The sequence below is a fragment of the Pelodiscus sinensis genome, chromosome 14 (assembly GCF_049634645.1).
Source record: "Pelodiscus sinensis isolate JC-2024 chromosome 14, ASM4963464v1, whole genome shotgun sequence".
Taxonomy (NCBI): domain Eukaryota; kingdom Metazoa; phylum Chordata; order Testudines; family Trionychidae; genus Pelodiscus; species Pelodiscus sinensis.
The window spans coordinates 3,453,643-3,474,503 of NC_134724.1; the positions used below are offsets into that span (position 1 = coordinate 3,453,643).

At 45.0% G+C, this 20,861-nt stretch overlaps 1 protein-coding gene across 4 annotated transcripts in view; it reads right to left on the reverse strand.

The window, feature by feature from the left end:
• MAP2K5 (mitogen-activated protein kinase kinase 5) overlaps window positions 1-9,114 on the reverse strand; it is a 206,095-nt gene extending 196,981 nt beyond the window's left edge. For 2 of the 4 annotated variants that reach the window (XM_075896856.1, XM_075896855.1), the window contains exon 1: window positions 8,854-9,114. In XM_075896856.1, coding sequence (XP_075752971.1) covers window positions 8,854-8,988 — 135 coding nt within the window. In that variant the 5' untranslated portion in view covers window positions 8,989-9,114. The remainder of the gene's footprint in view (window positions 1-8,853) is intronic. The other 2 variants (XM_075896857.1, XM_075896854.1) reach the window with 1 other exon arrangement.
• Between the last annotated feature and the right edge of the window lie 11,747 nt (window positions 9,115-20,861).

Here is a 20,861-nt window from a genome sequence, read left to right on the forward strand (position 1 = left end):
ATACTCTCTCCCAGGCCTTGCACCCATCGCCCCCTGCCCCAGGCTCAGCCTGGAGCTCCCTCCCACACTGCAAACTCATTGCTGCAGCCCTGCAAAAGAGAGTAAGGGTGGAGGAGAGCAAGTGATGGGGAGGGGAGAATGGAGTGAGTAGAGCAGGACAGTGGAGCGGGGCAGGGTAGATTCTGGATTGCCCTTAAATCCAAAAAAGTGATCTTGGGCATAAAATGGTTCGAGACCACTGATCTAGATTATTCCTGACAGGCATCTGTCTAATCTGCTCTTAAAAATCTCCAGTGATGAAGGTTCCATATCATCCTTGGGCAATTTATTCTGGTGCTTAACCACCCTGGCAGTTAGGAAGTTTTCCTAATGTCCAACCTAAACCTCCCTTGCTGCAATTTAATACCTTTTCTTCTTGTCCTATCCTTAGAGAGAAGCAATGAGGTTAGGAAATGAGGCCAAAGTATCACCGAAGTGTAAGTATTACACATTTACACACAGGTCAGCATGTTTTATTTTAAAAAGTCTTCTTGCCCTTGCCTGAATCTTCTAAAGACAGAATCAAACTGTATACAGCCAGTCCCCAACTTACAAACGAGTTACGTACCAAACACTAGGTCGTAACTCAATCTGTTCATAAGTCAGATTACATTCACTGACGTACGGCCGTGCTGTTCGTAAGTGCGGATTTCGTTCATAACTCGGGTTCCGGTTGTATAGGAGGTTGGTCGTAAATACGAATGGTCGTAAGTCGATGAATTCCTAACTCGGGGACCGGCTGTATACCAAAAGGCCCAGAAATATAGAATTTCCATGTATGTTACACATTTCTGTCTAAATGGTGCATTTTTATGCCTAATATATTAAACAGATTCTCTAGTCAATAACTTTTATGTAGAGATCAAAAATGTCAAGACTTGTTTTTATCTTTGCTATACCAAAATTACTCAAAATTCAATGGAAGGTTAATTCACGCAGGCCATCTAGTCTGTATGCTATCATCAACCAACGATAGTTTGCAATATGTCATATAGGGTATAGCATGAATGCAAGCATGATTTTTCCTTCCTGCTGCATGATTTCTAATGTCATGCAAGCTTTTCACTGGCAATGTCACAAACTACTCTGGAATAGATGAATAAAACTATTTATTGAAAGTAAATTTTAATCAATCTTGTATTGCACAGAATTCCACGTTATTGGACCCTCCTTAATCACTGTCCCATTACTTTTTTTTGTTATTTCTCTTTTTTCTTTTTTCCCTTTGAATAAAATTAAGAAATAAAATGTGAGATGCAATATTAAAATGGGATAATTAATATAATGTAAAAGCAGTAAATATAACACTAAAGAGTTAATTGGACCAAGTTATAGATTCAGAATTATTTCTCGTTTTATCATCTTACATGTGATACAATAAATCACCTTTATATACTACAGTTTAAATAGCAAAGGACGTGCAACGCAAATATGATTCTTATGATTTAACTAAAACTGGTTTTTAAAATTGAGATATTTAAAACCCTGCATAGACACATTTCAATTAAGCCAATAACATTTTAATTTCAATTTAACAATTACAAGCTGTGGTTGCAGACCAACAGCATATAAGTGAGGAAAGGATTTGAGGGCTATAAAAAGGACCATATCTAATGGCTAAAATAATTCCAACTCGAGCTCTAAACTCCCCAGAATATGATTTACTATCACTATCAGGTTATTAGCCTATTTTGTATTTTCACATTTATGTTACATTATGCTTTGAAAACCCCCCGAAAAATCAAAATCCATTAATTTAAGATCTGTAGATATGGAACAGACCATAAACAAGCAGTGTTTTATTTAAAAAATGATCATTTGTTAACGATCATTAACAATTTGTTATGATCATTAACAATGACGAGGAAAAAATCAGATAATGGCAGACTAAACAAGAAATCTGTCAAAACACTGTTCTGTGGAAGACTGTAAAACAATTTGTATTTGTAAAAACAGAAAACTGAACATTTAAAAGGGTTTGCATGGCTGTTAGATAGGATTGGCTTCATTTTCTTCCCATATAAACCAGCTTTTACATCTGTGTAATTCTACCGAATTCACATTAGTGTAAGAGAAAGAATAATAAGACCAATTCTTCAAAGTGTTCAGACTCAAGGATGATGGCAGCTAATGAAAAAAAAAATCAGTGCACTGTAATCCACTTAGTGGTGAAAAAATCTTTAAATACATCTGTGTACCAATAACTTCAAAGTCTGCAAAACTGATATACACAGAACATAACTCAAAGTGAGGTTCCAAACAATAGTCCCAACAGAGCAAGGTACATAAGAATGAGTCTAATTTTAAACATATGAGTTGTCCCAAATTCTGTGGGATTACTAAGAGGATGAAAGATAGGCACATACATACGTACAATTCTGAATGAAGGCCTGAAGGGTTAATTATTTGTTTAAACAAACATATCTGTACCATTCAGCTAATTATCAGTGCTCTTCAAAGATGCAATAGAATAGAACTGAATATTGTGCAGGAATAGAATTGAATATTAAACTTAATGGGGGTGTAGATTAGTGTTTACAATAGCAAACTACGCATTAGGACTCAGCCTTTTTAAGATATTAAGGTATTGCTGATCCCAGCATTGCAACAGCAAAATGATTTAGGAGCTTAAATCTCATTTTCAAACATGGATTTTTAGGCGCTAAGAAGCCAGGTACATATTTCTAAGAATACAGAAGTTAGATTTAGAAAACAAATATTAAAAAAAAATAAAGATCCTGCATCATCTTGTGTTAGACTGTATTCTGATTTGTTACTTCTACACATTTGTAACTTCCTAAGGGCATGAACCCTAGTCTCAATCTGTTGTGTGTCATAGCCAGCACATTCGAGATGCACTCTACATTACTAGCTTTCTGATTTTCAGAGATGCTGCGCATCTGCAGCTCCCATTTATTTCATCTGGAGTTTTGCACGCTCAGAACTTCTGGAGACAGAGGCCCTATGTTGTTGTCTTTTTTCTTCTTGTTCTGCAAGGTGTCCACCACACCATTTAATTTCAACTCATTAAGGGCTTGGTCTACACAGAAAAGTTGTACCACTTTAATAATACCAGTACCATTAAAGCAATAAAACCTCTGCTGTGTGGATGTAATTATATTGCTATAAAAATGTTTATTCCAGTATGGGAAGGTGAATAAGTGATACAGATATAAGGAATCCTCATATTAGTATAACCGTATCCACCCTAGGGATGTAAAATCCTGTTTAACTGGTTGACTGGTTAAATGTGATGTTTAACTGGTTAACTGATTAAAGGGAAAGTGAGTGGGTAGGCTGTAGCAGCTCTCCCCACCGGCAGGGGCTGCTCTGAACAGCCAGAACAGCCTACCTGCGGTGTGTGGGGAGCTGTTCCACCCCCCACCAATTAAATATAACCAATAAGCATGACTCGTTAAGGGTGATGCTTACTGGTTACCCGGCTAACTTTTTTACATTCAGGGTTGCAACTGCTTTGCAGGATAGGGTCATAATTCAAAATGATCTGAGGTAAACAGGATGAAGTTTAATAAGGACAAATGCAAAGTGCTCCACTTAGGAAGGAACAATCAGTTTCACACATACAGAATGGGAAGCGACTGTCTAGGAAGGAGTACGGCAGAAAGGGATCTGGGGGTTATAGTGGACCACAAGCTAATTATGAGTCAACAGTGTGATGCTGTTGCAAAAAGTGCCAACATGATTCTGGGAAGCATTAACAGGTGTGTTGTAAGCAAGACACGAGAAGTCATTCTTCCACTCTACTCTGCACTGATTAAGCCTCAGTTGGAGTATTGTGTCCAGTTCTGGGCACCACGTTTCAAGAAAGACGTGGAGAAATTGGAGAAGGTCCAGAGAAGAGCAACAAGAATGATTAAAGGTCTAGAGAACATGACCTATAAAGGAAGACTGAAAGAATTGGGCTTGTTTCGTTTGGAAAAGAGAAGACTGAGAGGAGACATGATAGTGGTTTTCAGGTATCTAAAAGGGTGTCACAAGGAAGAGGGAGAAAAATTGTTCTTCCTGGCCTCTGAGGATAGAACAAGAAGCAATGGGCTTAAACTGCAGCAAGGGAGGTTTAGGTTGGACATTAGGAAAAAGTTCCTAACTGTCAGGGTGGTTAAACACTGGAATAAATTGCGGCTACGTCTACACTGGCCCCTTTTCCGGAAGGGGCATGTTAATTTCAGCGATCGCAATAGGGAAATCTGCGGAGGATTTAAATATCCCCCGCGGCATTTAAATAAAAGTGTCCGCCGCTTTGTTCTGGCTTTTAGAAAAGCCGGAAAAGAGCGTCTACACTGGCCCCGATCCCCCGGAAAAAGCGCCCTTTTCTGGAGGATCTTATTCCTACTTTGAAGTAGGAGTAAGATCCTCCGGAAAAGGGCGCTTTTTCCGGAGGATCGGGGCCAGTGTAGACGCTCTTTTCCGGCTTTTCTAAAAGCTGGAAAAAAGCGGCGGACATTTTTATGTAAATGCCGCGGGGGATATTTAAATCCTCCGCGGATTTCCCTATTGCGACCACTGAAATTAACGTGCCCCTTCCGGAAAAGGGGCCAGTGTAGACGTAGCCTGCATGTCTGGAGATATTTAAGAGTAGGTTAGATAAATGTCTATCAGGGATGGTCTAGACAGTATTGGGTCCTGCCATTAGGGCAGGGGACTGGACTCGATGACCTCTCGAGGTCCCTTCCAGTCCTAGTATTCAATGATTCTATGATTCCTAATCCACATTCTAGGGCTTTTTCTGGTATAACTATTTCGATTTAAAAAATATATATTCCTAAAAGGAAAACGCTATATTTTGACTAAAATATGATGACTACCATATAAAATATATGGATTCTCCGCATCATATACATATATTAGTATGCATTAAGCACTGATACCAGTAAGCACAAATACAGTTAACAGTGACATTGCCTAAAGTGGCCTACACCATAATCTTGTTCACTTATGCTAAGTATCCCATGACACCTTGCATTTGCTGAAGAAAGCATTTAGCACAAACTGTTAGGAAACTTGTCAAAGTCAAAATACATTCAGTCTATATTGTAGTATAAAGGACAGAAGTACGTTCACAGGCCAGTATCTGAAAATGCCAGTATCCAAAACAATAAGGAAGGAACAGAACAAGAAGTTAGGGAACTGAAAAAAACCGATGGGCTGAATTTTAGTGTCATGTAAAGAAACGTGCAACTTGTAAAATCACAGCAATAATGCCAGCTGAAATGTGTAACTTGGGGAGCACACCTTCCGCATAAGATGTAACATTTCTGCATAGGAATGCTCTTTGAAGACTGATATAGTATAAAATCTTTTCCTGTAACACATTAATAAATCTGACACCACTGGTCAATCTAACACCAATGATCAAGCAATTGACTATACACCTTATCAACAATCAGTAAAGCTTTCAAGTATAGGCCAGGCCTCATAAAACCTTCCCCTGAAAATACCTATCTTTCCCCATTTAGCTTTATCAGAGGGTTTGTTTACAAACTGGTTTAAGTCACAATACTTTGACAGAAGAAATGTTTAAAGTTACTGTAAATCAGTGGTCCCCAACCTTTAGAGGCTGCCAGGCGCCAGGGGGCGTGGCCGTTCGCCTGCCGGGCGCCAGGGGGCGGGCGGCCCCCCCCATAGCCGCATGCTGGGGGGAGGGGCCCCCCCCATGCGCCGCGCTCCTGGGGCTGCCCCCCCCCACAAGCGCCGCGCTCCCGGGGCCGGCCCCCCCCTGCAAGCACCGTGCGCCGGCGCCCCCTCCTCCCCCAAGTGCCCGGGCCAGCGCTCCTCCTAAGCGCCGCGCTCCCGGGGCCGGCGCCCCCCCCCCCAACCGCCGCGCGCCCGGCGCTCCCCCGCCAACCACCGCGCGCCCGGCGCTCCCCCCCTCGCCCTCCAAGCGCCCGGGGCACAAGCGGCCAATTCACGGCGCTCGCAGGGCCAGCACTTACCATGTGCCAGGGCCGGCTCCGGCACAGCGCATGCACCACGTCCCCAGGGCCAGGCCAGCCCCGAGCACTTGGCGGGCGCACAAAAATGGCCCCGCGGTCGCCATGGCGCCTGCGGGCACCTTGTTGGGGACCACTGCTGTAAATATTATTGGATGCAGTGTTGTAGCTGTGTCCATCCCAGGCTAGGGATGTTAACTATTGGTTATTTTACTAGTCAAACAGTTGATGGCATTTCCATTCACTAGTCGATAGGCACTTCTGCATTCCTCCTTTGAAATATACAAGAGCCCCCTCTGTACAAAGGAGGAATGCGAAACTCTGCATGCAGCCCAGGGCCTGGGAAAGTCCCACTGACTCCAGGTTGCATGTGGCATGCCAGCTTTGAAATGTACAAGAGTTTCCAGCGGGGGCTTTTAGCATTGCAAAGCGGAAGTGCAGCATAGAACTTGCATGGAGTCCAGGGTTAGTTGGGGACTCCCCAGCTGATCCCAGGTTCATGCCTCGTGGCGCCCGGGATCAGCTAGTTCCCAGATAACCCTGGGCTCCACATGGCGCTGCCACTTTGAAGTTATGTGGTGCTACTCTTTGAACACCACCTCTGCGTTTCAAAGGGGCAGTGCTGCATAGCTGAGCTGGGGATCAGCTGTGTGGCACTGCTGCTTTGAAGTACCCCCTGTCCTCCTGCCCTTTGCTGCCTCTGATAGAGGCAGCAGGCGGGGGGAGGGGGGGAGGAGGGAAATCGACTAGTCGACTGACTATCTGATAAGCATTTGGTTATCGGATAGTCAACTAGTCGTTAACATCCTTATCCCAGACCCCAAGGATATGATAGGGACAAGGTGGGTAAGATACTGTAAACACTTTCTAATTAATCTGCTTCCGTTTGTCACATTGAACCTGTCCTGAGTAAGGCAGCTTCCAGGTCAACATTCATCCAACTGAGAACTAAAATCCCTTTACATTAGTAAAGACTCTTTTACCTCCTGTGCCCAGACTCGTCACCCTAATTTCTCTACAGACAATTTTCCCACAGTTGGGAAAGATGGAGAATCTGAGATCAGAGGGCAACCCTGCCGGCTAATGCTAAGGGTTTTTGCGCTTGAATGCAGTGGTTTTCAGCCTTATTTCACTTGCAGTCCCCCAAAACATTTCGAAGAGAGTTGCAGACGCATTTGGAAATCTTAAACATGGTCTGCGGACCCCAGGGATCTGCAAACCACAGGTTGAAAACCACTGGTGCTTTGGAAGCAGAGAAAGGCAGATACAACTATGGGGTCCCACTCCAACCTGAGCACTCCCATGGAAAGAGAGAAGGAAAAGCCTGGCATCTTGGCCCAGACGCCACGTGAAGCCAAGAACCCCAAGGAGGGGGAAGGGGAGAAGCTGGGCACCTCAGGGGGGAGATAGGGAGGAGGAATGCAGGCACTAGGGGGAAGAAAAACCAGGCACCCAGGAGGATGGTAGGGAGTGGGGAGGGGAAGCTGGGCACTCCGGAGGGAGAGGAAGAACTAGAGGGGCAGGAGCAGCTGAGAGGAGGGGGGAGGCTGAGGAGCAGTTGGGGGGAGCGGAAGGACTAGGGGGGAGGCTGAGGAGCAGCTGGGGGGGCAGAGGGAGCGGGGGGAGGGGCTGGGGGCAGGCGGAGGGGCAGGGGGAGGGACTAGGGGGCAGGCTGGGGGGCAGGTGGGGGGCAGAGAGAGCGGGGGGAGGGGCTCGGGGGCAGGCGGGTGGTGGAGCGGGCAGAGGGAGCGGGGGGGAGGGGCTGGGGGAGGGACTAGGGGGCTGGGGGAGGGACAGGTGGGGGGGCAGAGGGAGCGGGGGAGGGGCTGGGGCAGGCGGAGGGGCAGGGGGAGGGGCTGGGGCAGGCTGGGGGGCAGAGGGAGCGGGGGGGAGGAGCTGCGGGCAGGCGGAGGGGCAGGGGGAGGGGCTGGGGGGGCAGAGGGAGCGGGGGGGAGAGGCTAAGGGGGGGCTAGGGGCAGAGGGAGCGGGGGGGAGGGACTAGGGGGCAGGCTGGGGGGCAGAGAGAGTGGGGGGAGGGGCTGGGGGCAGGCGGGTGGTGGAGCGGGCAGAGGGAGCGGGGGGGGGCTGGGGCAGAGGGAGCGGGGGGAGGGGCTGGGGGCAGGCGGGTGGTGGAGCGGGCAGAGGGAGTGGGGGGGCAGAGGGAGCCGGGGGGGCTGGGGCAGAGGGAGCGGGGGGAGGGGCTGGGGGCAGGCGGGTGGTGGAGCGGGCAGAGGGAGTGGGGGGGGGGGGCTGGGGCAGAGGGAGCGGGGGCGGGGGCTGGGGGCAGGCGGGTGGTGGAGCGGGCAGAGGGAGTGGGGGGGCAGAGGGAGCCGGGGGGGCTGGGGCAGAGGGAGCGGGGGGAGGAGCTGGGGGCAGGCGGGTGGTGGAGCGGGCAGAGGGAGCGGGGGGGGGGGGGCTGGGGGCAGGCGGGTGGTGGAGCGGGCAGAGGGAGTGGGGGGGCAGAGGGAGCCGGGGGGGCTGGGGCAGAGGGAGCGGGGGGAGGGGCTGGGGGCAGGCGGGTGGTGGAGCGGGCAGAGGGAGTGGGGGGGCAGAGGGAGCCGGGGGGGCTGGGGCAGAGGGAGCGGGGGGAGGGGCTGGGGGCAGGCGGGTGGTGGAGCGGGCAGAGGGAGCGGGGGGGGGGGGCTGGGGCAGAGGGAGGGGGGGGGGCTGGGGGCAGGCGGGTGGTGGAGCGGGCAGAGGGAGTGGGGGGGCAGAGGGAGCCGGGGGGGCTGGGGCAGAGGGAGCGGGGGGAGGGGCTGGGGGCAGGCGGGTGGTGGAGCGGGCAGAGGGAGCGGGGGGGGCCGGCTGGGGCAGAGGGAGCGGGGGCCCGGCGGGGCCGGCGGGGGGCTCGGGGGGGACTCACCAGCACGTCCCTGAAGAGCAGCTGCGGCGCGGGGTGCACGGTCCAGTCCACGGCGCCGCCGTCCGGGATGGTGATGCGGATGACGAGCGGCGGGCTCTCCATGGCGCGGGGCGGGCCGCAGCCGGGCACGAGCATCCCCCCGCGGCGGTCACATGCTGGGCCCGCAGCCCGGCCCGCGAGCGGCGCCGCCGGGAATCCCGCGGGGCGCAGCAGCCGCCGCCTCCCGTCCCGGCCCGGCTGCCCCGGAACCAAAGCGCGGCAGCCGGAAAGGCGGGGCGGCCCCATGGCGGCCCCCGAGCCCCCGCCCCACGGACCCTGAGCCCCGCCCCCTGGGGACCCCCCCCGGCCCTGAGCCCCCGCCCCACGGACACCCCCGGGCTCCCCCCCATACCCTGAGCCCAGGCCCCACAGTCTCCCCCCCGGCCCTGAGCCCCCGCCCCACCCCCCCCGGTCCCTCCCTCAGGCCCCGAGCCCCCGGCTCCCACACACCCCCAGGCTCCCCCTCAAACCCTGAGCCCCTGCCCCACAGCCCCCCCCTCAGGCCCTGAGCCCCCGGCCCCCACACAGCCCCAGGCTCCCTGCCATACCCTGAGCCCAGGCCCCACACACACACCCCTGAGCCCCTGCCCCACAGACACCTCTGGGCCCCACAGGCCCCCCCTCAGGCCCTGAACCCCCACCCCACAGACACCCCCAGGCTTCCCCCATACCCTGAGCCCAGGCCCCACAGACACCCCCCACAGGCCCTGAGCCCCCCGCCCCACAGCCCCCCCTTCAGACCCTGAGCCCCCAGCCCACAGACACCCCCAGGCTCCCCCCCCATACCCTGAGCCCAGAACCCACAGACACTTCTGGGTCCCACAGGCTCCCCCTTCAAACCCGGAGCCTGTGCCCCTTGTCCCTCAGCCACACTGCACAATATGGCCCCTTTCCCTTGGGGCACAGCACCCCAAACACAGGCACTGCTGGTGTCTTTCCTCGGGCAGTTTCCTCCTTCCCAGCCGCAAATGGGAGAGTCCTTGATCTTTGCCTTTCAATAGTTAGATGTTTAGAATATTCCCAAAGGTTTCCTTGTCCCCAATCAGGCCAGTAGTCAGAAATTTCCGTGAGGGGTGCTCTTTTTTGTAAATGTGGACCTCAAGCATGTGAATGCATCCTCTATGGTCCCCCAAGTAAGCTGGGAAATCAGGCCCAGCTGTCCCCCACCTGACCAGACCATGCTTCCTGGGGGGGGGGGGTGCTTACCCCTCCCCCTCCATGTATGGACCTGCCAGTACTGCCAAACCAAAATCATCAGGGGTCACACACCCCACAATCATGAGATATTTTCAAAAGGGTTGAGGAAGCTACCCCATCATCTGCTTTTTTAATTTCCCATGCTCATTCCCAGGGTTACAATTACAATGTCAACTCAGCTACACGTTTACAGTAAAATAATTATCATCTAGAGATTACAATCTAGTACAAAGCACAATGGTGAGTTTGTGTGGGAACTGGGACTCCCCTCACTAATTCATATAGGAGCTATCTACCATCAGTTATGAATAACTTAATTCCTGATGAAGGGGGTCTTACCCATGACAGCTCATGATCCTATATATTTTTGTTAGTCTCTAAGATGTCACAAATGCTTATTGGATAGTCAACAAGTGACTCGACTAGTTGCTTACCTCCCCCCCCCTTGCTGACTCCTTCAGAGAGAAGCAGTGCGGGGGGGGGGGGGAAGCCAGCTTAAAAGCAGGTTCCCCCCAGCACTGTCTCTGTGGGGAGAAGGAGCAGGGTGAGCTGAGAACTTCAACAGTCCCCCACTGGGCCTGTACTCCCAGCTTTTGAAATATACAAGAGCCCTCCCAGGATGCTTGTACATTTCAAAAGCAGGGAGCTGGAGCAGTTTGAGTCTCCCATTGGCCCATTCCCAGTGCTCTGCTTTTGAAATATACAAGAGCCCTTCCAGGCCTTTATACATTTCAAAAGCAGGGAGCATGTGGCCAGCAGGGGCCTGCTTGAGTCCCCTGCTGGCCATGCTCCCCCCAGGGATTCTGCCTTTGACATGTAGCAAGACCTGGCAGGGCTCTTGCTACATTTCAAAGGCAGAGGTGCCCTTAGCGAATAATCAAATAGTTGGTGCAAATTACACTGACTACTGGATTAGTTGATTAATCTAAATTTAAAATCCTTAATTTGTACTACTCTGGATATGAGATTTTTGGGTTTCCCCTCTTGGCTCCAGCAGTTTCCAACCTTTTCCAGATGCGGACCCATTTTGACAATTCAGGAAGACTTGGTGACCTAAGGCAATTCAAAACTGGGGGTGGGGAGAAAAGGGGGCAGAGCCACCTGGACAGACAGTTGGCGACACTTTTGAAATGTAATGGCGACCCATATTTGGGTTGCAACCCATAGGTTGGGAAACCCTGGTCTAGAAGTGAAAAGCAACATAGCCAAATGTAACCATGCCCCTATTTGAGTAGCATTTGGGAATGAACCTGGGACCTCAGCATATAAAAGCATGAGCCTTGAGCACTTGAGCTCACAGAATCAGATGAGCAGACGCAACAACAATCTTAAAACTGCACTATTATTTTTTTTAAAGCTAGAGAAATTGCAACAGAGGTGAAATAATTTGCCCAGAAGCACAGACACAGACACAGACACACACACACACACACACACACATTATACAGGTTGAACCTCTCTAATCTGACACCCTCGGAATCTGACCGGTGCCGTATCAGAGAATTTGCTGAACCACAGGAGGTCAATATTGTCTAGCAGTATTTCCAACACTTCCACTGTTTACTGGGGTCTGAGAAGACATTTAGGGATAAATTAGAGCTAAATAACAGCATAGAACACTGAGAGCCAGGATTGGTGGCTGTAAACAAACTTTAAGGAACTGCCAGAAACTTGGCCACACCCATGATAAAAGGACATCCAGCTAATTAAAATTATACTGGACCATTTATAGTGCCAGATTAGAGAGGTTCAGCAGGTACATATTTACCACTTTACAGAAGCATGGAGATGAAAGAGTTAAAATCTGTACTACAGGAGCTAAAAGTTGTGTGTCACATTAAACATTTAAAATATGTAAATTTCCAATGCTTTGCATACAGTGTGTGTGATTAGAGGGAGCTTGAGAGCCACCCCTGAGATTCAAATAGATCAGCAGTTTTCAGTGTGGGTTGCAATCTTGTTTTAATATGGTCATCAGGGCAGAGAGTCCCTTCTGAGAGCTCCATGGCCCCAATCCAGAAGGCAGCTAAAGTTCCAAGCCAGGCTGAAGGTAAACAACAATTGCAGTTTTTTCCAGTGTGTGTGTGTGGGAAGGGGAGGGAGGGGGGAGAGTTTCACCATTTTTTTTAAGTCCAAATGGGGATGCCAGCACAAAAAGTTTGAGAAACACTGAAATAAATAGGCCACCAAATCCAGGATTTTCTCTCTTAACTATGGCCATATATGATTCTGAAGAGGATGACAATAAACATCTATAATGTGTGTGGACGAAAAGCTCTGTGCTTCCTACAAGAAATGGCTCATGGTTCTGGTGACATATTTTCATTGCTATGTTTCTGATATAAAGAGGAAGGTGAATATGCAAGAAACATTTCTACATCCATAAGTAGCAATCTAAAGATACACTGAGGTGAAATTCATCCCTCCCTGCCCACATTCCAAATATCATACACTGCATTAGTGAAAGAATTCACTCAGCCATACTACCTCCAGGAAGGACAGGAGTGTCATGCAATTATGTGTTAATTCTTTCACACTATAGCCCTTCCATTGTACCAGCCTAGCCACAGCTAATGTGTGGAGAAGCCCAAAAATGCATGCAAGGCTAGCAGAAAGTTACCCCTCCATGCCTTTCCCACTACTTTTGAACAGGTTTAAGTAGTGCAGCGCAGAAGGTTTGCACAGATCCTCACACTTACATTCATTTCACAATTATCACTGGAGAAGGCAGTGGAACACTTCAAATGATTTCAGTTCAGTAGGTCCTGATTAGAACTTTAAACCTGTTTCTTCCACATGGTGTATTTGGAATTTTTTATATTCTTAAGGAAATGGTTCTCTTGATTTAGGAATGGTAATAAAATGTTTAAGTCGTGTTTTAAATGATGTACACTTTAAAAAATAAAGAATACATACAAAACAAATATTTTGAGGCTTAATAAAATTAATATTATTACAAGGCTACATATGCTGCACAATTAATTGATCAAAAATCAGCTTATACTGTTCAATGATGTTACTGTACCTTACCAGACCAGCTTCAAGGGCTGCATAACTGTTTCTGCCAACCTATAAATTTTTGAATAACAACAAAATTATTGTGATTTTTCTTAGTAAATAATTCATACATTACAAAGCATGTATGTAACAAGGGCCATAAATCACTAAGCATATACTGATGATCACATCTAATGACATTTCTTCTTATAAAAACAATTACAATAGATTTATATATTTGGATTAACTAAAACATATTGATTTTATAGCACGTATTAATTTTATCCAAAAAAACCCTTAAGGAGTTCTTTAGGAAGTGTTTTAAAATACGCATTTTAAAATTGAAAGAATTCCTTCATCTGACTATTTGTGTAAAGAGCTGCTTTGCATCATATTTTACAGTTTGGTTCTACTAGCTTTATTAATATAACTGAAAGTAATACATTGGTTTTATAATGAACTAATACAGTTCTCAAACTATGCTTAAAGTGATGCAACTGTTTTTAAAATAACTCTTAGCTCTACGTATTTTACCTTACCAAACAAAAAGCAACTAATAATGATTCCCGAGTGGGGTATTTATAATGCAGCATATTCCATTATTTCAAAATCTTAATAGCTTCATCACATTTTTCAAATGTTCAGTAGATAAACATGTGTGTTCCTGACAACAAACTCTCTCATTCAGACTTTGCTTATTTGCATGGTTTATATTTTGAATATGCATAACAGTCATGTGTTTTATCCAGCTTCTCAGCAGACATTTAATTGCTATTTCTTATAGAAAGACATACCTTGTAAAATATACCACAGTGCTTTTATTAGTACATTATCAAGTATTAGCATAAACAATTAAGACTAAACACTTGTCTAAGAAGCAGTGTACATTTTGTGATGCATTATCCTAAATTAAGCTTATTTCTTCCCCATACTAATTCACAAAATTAGGTTGTACTATACACATATTACAGGTTTTATTTAAAGGAATTATTTTATCCCTAAATTAAGATGCTATTACTATCTGAGTCCACCTTGCTGTACCTACCAAGTGGATTTAAACTGAATGATAATGCCCAAAAGTGTTTACAGCTGATTCGAATTTCTATTCAAACGTATGTTTTGAGAAATGCAAAATGTAGATCCAAAGTTCTTATGTTTCTGTTGCCAGCAAGGTCACAGAGGAAGATTAAGACATATTACAGTAAACAATTTACCATAAACAGCTAAGTCAATTAATGTAGGGACCAAAAGAGAATGATGAAGCCAAATTATTTCAAGACATAGGTCCACACAGGAAATAAGTAAACCAGGGAACACAATACAGCTGCATGTGGCTTGCTCTTTTTCATATTTAGAGGTAGCATGGCCCCTAGAACTAAGCAAGTCACTGCCTGGAAATAGAAACTACTGATTTCTAATTGTGGCTTTGCCACTAAGTCTCTGTGGGCTTGTCATCATTAGTTTTATTTATGTATTTTTATTTTATCTTCCAGTTCATCGTTTCATATAGGTTAAGGCCAGAAGGGACCATTAGATCATTTAGTCTGACCTCCTGTAATGCCATAGGCTGTTAAATTTCACCCACTTACCACTGTATTGAGCCCTATAACTCATGTGTGTCTAAAGCAGAACTTGCATTTAGTTAAAGCACATCTTCAAGAAAGGCATCCTTGTCTTGATTTGAGAACATCAAGAGATGGAGAATCCATATCTTCCCACACTAGTTTGTTCCAATGGTTACAAATGTCTTATTTCCAATTTGAGTTTTTTTGGGAGGGGCTAAATCCAAGTAAAATAAGTAGGCAATCCCTAAAGTAAACCAGAAGAGATTGTAGCCTGGAGTAACTGTTTTGGACTGTTCTCAAGAGCCTTCACAAACTGTTAACTACCTCAATATAATAAATTAATTTAGAGATAAAAAACAAAACTAAATGCCATGTGATGTTGGGGAAAGTCACTCACCTTGGCTACGTCAACACTGCAGAGTTTGTACAAAAATGTCCATTTTTGCGCAAAACCTCGCGGCGCGTCCACAAGTGTGTTTTTGCACGAGAAAAAGTACAGTAGATTGTCACAAGACAGGGCTTTCTGCGCAAGAGTTACTCCTCTTTCTACAAAGAATAAGTCTTTTTGCGCAAGATTTCTTGTGCAAAAAGGCAAGTGTGGGCGGACAACATGGGTTTCTTGCACAAGAAACACCTATCAGAAAAAGCACAGGTGCTCTGATGGCCATTCTGTGAATGACAATCACAGCTTTCTTGTGCAAGAGCGTTCGTGGCAGTGTGGACGCTCTCTTGCACAAAAGCACATCTCTTGCACAAAAGCACGTGGTAGTGTAGATGCATTCTTGCGCAAGATCTTTTTGTGGTAGATCTATTCTGCAAAAAGTTCTTGCGCGAGAAGCCTGCAGTGTAGATGTAGCCTTAGTGTATTGATTTTCTCCTCTGTAAAATGGGGATATTTACCCACTTAACAAGGATGTTGTGAAGGCTAGCTAAGTTAATATATGCAAAGTAAGTCCTAAGCATTATTATGACCATGTCTGTTTTTACAGATAACCCTTTTATGCAGCTGATCTATGCTTTTTTTAGTTTCGTTGTCTTTACATCAACCAAATGGTTCTGACCAGTTTTATATTACTGAAAGGTTTAAGATTAACTGTCAGTGTCACAATGCAGCTGAATTTACTTGTCCTCAGTAACAAAATGAAAACTTCAGCTTCCAGATGCCTCACAATTTTGTGAAGGGATTGGCTATAATAAAGCCGTAACCAGAAAAATGCTTGTAACAAATTAGGGCGCCCTACCCAAGTTAGTGAAATTTGTGTTTAATTCTTTTTGCTAGCATTACTTTAGACCAGCCCACAGTAATGAAATTTGTACTACATTTATGTGGCTGCAGCAATGCAAATCCACAGTGGGCCAGTGCAAAGCAGAGCTTATTTCAGTGTACACTGTCACATTAAGCATCAATGTTAAGTTCCGCTTTGCACCTCTACACTAGGGCTTTGTACCTTTTTTGTTACTTTGACGTAGTTACAACAGTAGGGCTGTGTCTACACTGCACCCCTTTTCCGGAAAAGGGATGCAGATGAGACAAGTCAGAATTGCAAATGAAGCAGGGGATTTAAATATCCCCCCGCTTCATTTGTATAAACATGGCTGCCGCTTTTTTCTGGCTCGGGGCTTTGCCGGAAAAAAGCGCCAATCTAGATCTTTCGGAAAATAAAGCCTTTTCCGAAATGTCCCTTATTCCTGATTTTAAGAGGAATAAGGGACCTTTCAGAAAAGGCTTTATTTTCCGACAGATCCCCGTCTAGGTTGGCGCTTCTTTCCGGCAAAGCCCCGAGCCGGAAAAAAGCGGCAGCCATGTTTATACAAATGAAGCAGGGGATATTTAAATCCCCCGCTTCATTTGCAATTCCGACTTGTCTCATCTGCATCCCTTTTCCGGAAAAGGGGTGCAGTGTAGACACAGCCTAGAAGTTTCTTTAACATAGACAGAACCTTGTTTGACATGTTTAAAGAGATTCTCTTGCATTTAATGAACTTTACATCCTGTTGCTATATTTTTTTTCTGCTCTATTTCATCAGCTTACAGTGCCTTTTTAAGAACTTGTTAAAGGGACCTTGCCCACCGGGCAATTCATTTAATTAAAGTTGTGCTTCAGTCCCCCATCTGTAAAATGGGGAATAGTACTTCCCTAACTCACAGGAGTGTTGTGAGGATAAAATGTATTAATAATCAAGGCATTAAGATATTATGGTAATGAGGTCAGATAAGTACTTAGATTTTTTAATCGCTTCTGCTAGAAAGATTTCTATCTACTGTTGTTACAACTAAAGCCCAAGATTATTGTACTGAAAGATTAAAAAGAATAAAACTTTGTTTACTTTGTGATTTTAACAGTGTTCTAAATATAGTCTGTTCCCCAGTGTTTTTATATAGTAAGTACAGGCTAACTCCAACTCCCATTGAAGTCTGTAAGGCTTTGTCTACACTACATCCCGGAAAAACTCTGCCGCGTCCAGAGAACGTGTCTGCTTTTTTGGATCAGTTTCAGAAATAACTAGTGTGCTCTGTTGGAAGCTCTGTATTCCTCATTTTAAGGCTCTTCCCCACATTTGGCCCCGTGTAGACAGGCCAAATGTCGGAAAAGCCTCTTCCAAAAAAAGAATCAGAAAAAGGTATGCAAATTGCAGTTCGCAATTTGCATACCTTTTTCCAAAAAATAACCTGCAGTGTAGACATAGCTTAAGAGTTGGATTAGGCCTTTAGTTTTCCCTGTAACTGGTGTGAGTTTTTCTATTACAGCAATAAAGGAAGAAAAAAATATTTTAAAGAAAGTAGAAAATGTTACTAATTACCCACAAAATCAGCAAGAGGACTGAGGGGCAGGAGCAATATATGTACTGTTAACTTACTTTGTTCTTAAAAATGATGCATTTTAAGTTGATAATGTCTCTGACAGCCTGCAGGTTACAGATAGCTTTCGATCCAACACGAAAAAAAGCTGCCATCAGATACAGAAACTGATCTTTATATACAGTTAGATGTCTAGAAGATTAGAAGTTTGCTTTAGTGGATATTTAGCCAGGAAGTTTCCATTAAAACAAACACACAAAACATCTAAGATTTAGCAATTTGGATTAGTAAACAGTACTCCAAGGAATACAGCCTCTGGTAATAATATCTCTTACTGGTGGGAAATCTCTAGTGAAACAAATTTGTCAAACACACAAAAGGTATAAAAGTGAAATATAGTAATTAAGACTTGTGCTTTATTGATTGTGTGGCTTAAGTAATTTTTCATTACTAAGGTAAGATTTAATAAGTATAAGTAGTTAAAGATTCTGACTTGGCACTAGTCATTAGCATGTAATTGAACTAGTAAAAAAGATCAGTTAAACCTATGTTGATTACCACCTTATCTTTGAAAGGCAATTAAGGACCTCAATCATTGCAACAAGATTTGATTGTGCAGCCTTTATTGGACATTGATCTTTCAGCAAAGTGCAGTTACATTTTCCATTAATTTACAGTAACACAGTTTAACTCTGATACCCTAGACTGTTGACCCAGGTAAGATGTAATGCTAAGCACTCATTTAGGTTAAGATGCCCCCAGTAGTCATTACTGTTTAAAAGGCAAGTGCTGAAAAAAGTAGCTACCTGATCCATTGGGTTTAGAGTAAGGTTTCAGTTATCTGCATTAGTTGTTAAGTGAGGTGAAACAAAGCTCCTTGCCTTCTTATGTCATCTCTCTCATTTAAACATCATCCTCGTATACAGTGAAGAGATAATTAAAGCAAGAGTTACAAAGCAAACTGTACTTTGTTTCAAATGAGAACAGAGCAGATCAAGTCAGCAGAAAGTTTTGAATTTTAATCATGTGTGACCAAAGTACTGATATATAATCATATGTATACGTGAACATACATAATTTAGTAGGTATAAAAAGAACCTGGCAATTAAAACCTGGCACATAAAAATTAAAGCAAAAACATAATTAACCAGATGAAATCAAACCCCAACCAGATCCAAATAAAGTTACACTCCCTTGGCCAAAGTTGGAAAAGGTCTCCCTACAAACTACTGTTATATGTCTTTCTAACTGCAAGTTAGATCTTCTGATACATCCAAACACCAAACTCATTCATCCTAAAAGGGTCATCTATAATCTACTACATCTTCTAGGTGCTGCCGCCAATTTACTATTATCCCCATAGTCTTATCCCGGCTGGGGTTCAGCCAGCTAACTCATCTATGCTCCGATCTCAACCACACATTAGGTAAAGCATTTGATAGCACTCACTGGGTTGGATGTGATATAGAACTTGTGTCATCAGGATACTAAAAGCACAACAGCACGTACCTCCTCACTAACCTTCCCACAGGCTCAAATATACATTGAAAAGGAGAGAAGGCAAAATGAAATTCAACATTAGAGCATCCTTGGGGACGAGTAGATGCCCAAGACCACCCTCTAAGTAGGACAGCAGCAGCCATATTCTCTATATGATAATTAGATCTGAGCCCCCCACTTTCTAGATCTCCGAAGCCAGTCTATAACCTATCCAAATCAACAAACACCATTTACTTCAATGAGCTTTGCCATATTAATAATGCATATGAACCCAATCAACTTTAGAGAGGTGAATTCTAGAGACAATGCAGCTTGGATATTCTTTGGAATGGCACGCTGGTCTATATCCTTTCTTCATGCCCTACCCAATATCAGGAGATACCAAGAAACTTCAAACTCTTAGGTTATACCTACACTACAACCTTTTTTTTTTTTTTTTTTGTGGAAGAGCAGATGTGCTCTTTCAGAAGCTCTGTCTTCCTCCTCCCACGAGGAAGAAGGGCTCTTCCAAAAGAGGAGGCTTTCCTGAAATTTGGCCTAGTGTAGACGGGCCAAATTTTGGAAAAGCCTCTTCCGAAAAAACTATTGGGAAAAGGTACGCAATTGCAGAGCACAATTTGCGTACCTTTTTTCCAGAGACAAAATACAGGACTATGTAGCACTTTAAAGACTAACAAGATGGTTTATTAGATGATGAGCTTTCGTGGGCCAGACCCACTTCCTCAGATCAAATAATGGAAGAAAATAGTCACAACCATATATACGAAAGGATACAATTTAAAAAAAATGAACACACATGAAAAGGACAAATCACATTACATTTTCTTCCATTATTTGATCTGAGGAAGTGGGTCTGGCCCACGAAAGCTCATCATCTAATAAACCATCTTGTTAGTCTTTAAAGTGCTACATAGTCCTGTATTTTGTTTCAGCTACACCAGACTAACACGGCTACATCTCTATCACTTTTTTCCAGAGATCACTGTAGTGTAGACATAGCCTTAGGAAGGTGATTTCATTGGTCTCTCAAAATAAGAGAAGTTCACCAATCTATTCTATAGTATTGGAAAAGGGTTAGAGAATTTAGGGCCATCTGAGACCTCAATTGCTCAAACAGATTCACGAGGAAGACAACATTTTGGAGTGGAAACTCTAGATTCCGCTCTTACTAAATCTTCTGAAGTCAGTGACCTGAAAACGAACTCATCTGCATGTTCCCATCAGGCTGTCATGAGCAATTCCATGAGTTCAAGTATCCTCATTGTCAGTACAACACATCTTCCAGTTTGTCTGCTACACCCATGGGCTGCGTCTAGATTGACATGATTTTCCGGAAATGCTTTTAACGGAAAAGTTTTCCGTTAAAAGCATTTTCGGAACAGAGTGTCTAAATTGGCACGGATCCTTTTCTGCAAAAGCACTTTTTGCGGAAAAGCGTCTTTGCCTATCTAGACGCGCTTTTCCGCAAAAAAGCCCCGATTGCCATTTTCGCGGAAAACAAATCTGAGCTTTGCGCAAAAGGGATTTTTGCCTGAACAGGAGCAGCATAGTATTTCCGCAAGAAGCACTGATTTCTTACAGTAGGAAGTCAGTGCTTTTGCGGAAATTCAAGCGGCCAGTGTAGACAGCTGGCAAGTTTTTCCAGAAAAGCAGCTGATTTTCCGGAAAAACTGGCCAGTCTAGACACAGCCATGGGGTATCCTAAAGGCATAGTGATAGCAACCAGGCTACAGAGTCTATGAATTCATCTATGCCCACTTTGAGATCATACACTCATCAGAATCTTGTCCCTAATATGTAACCTGATCCACAGATTATGTACAAAATATGGATTACTTCAGAATTCTCAGTTAACTTTGAGTATAAACAGATTCTTGCCTCAAAATCAGTCCAGTATTATCAAAATTACA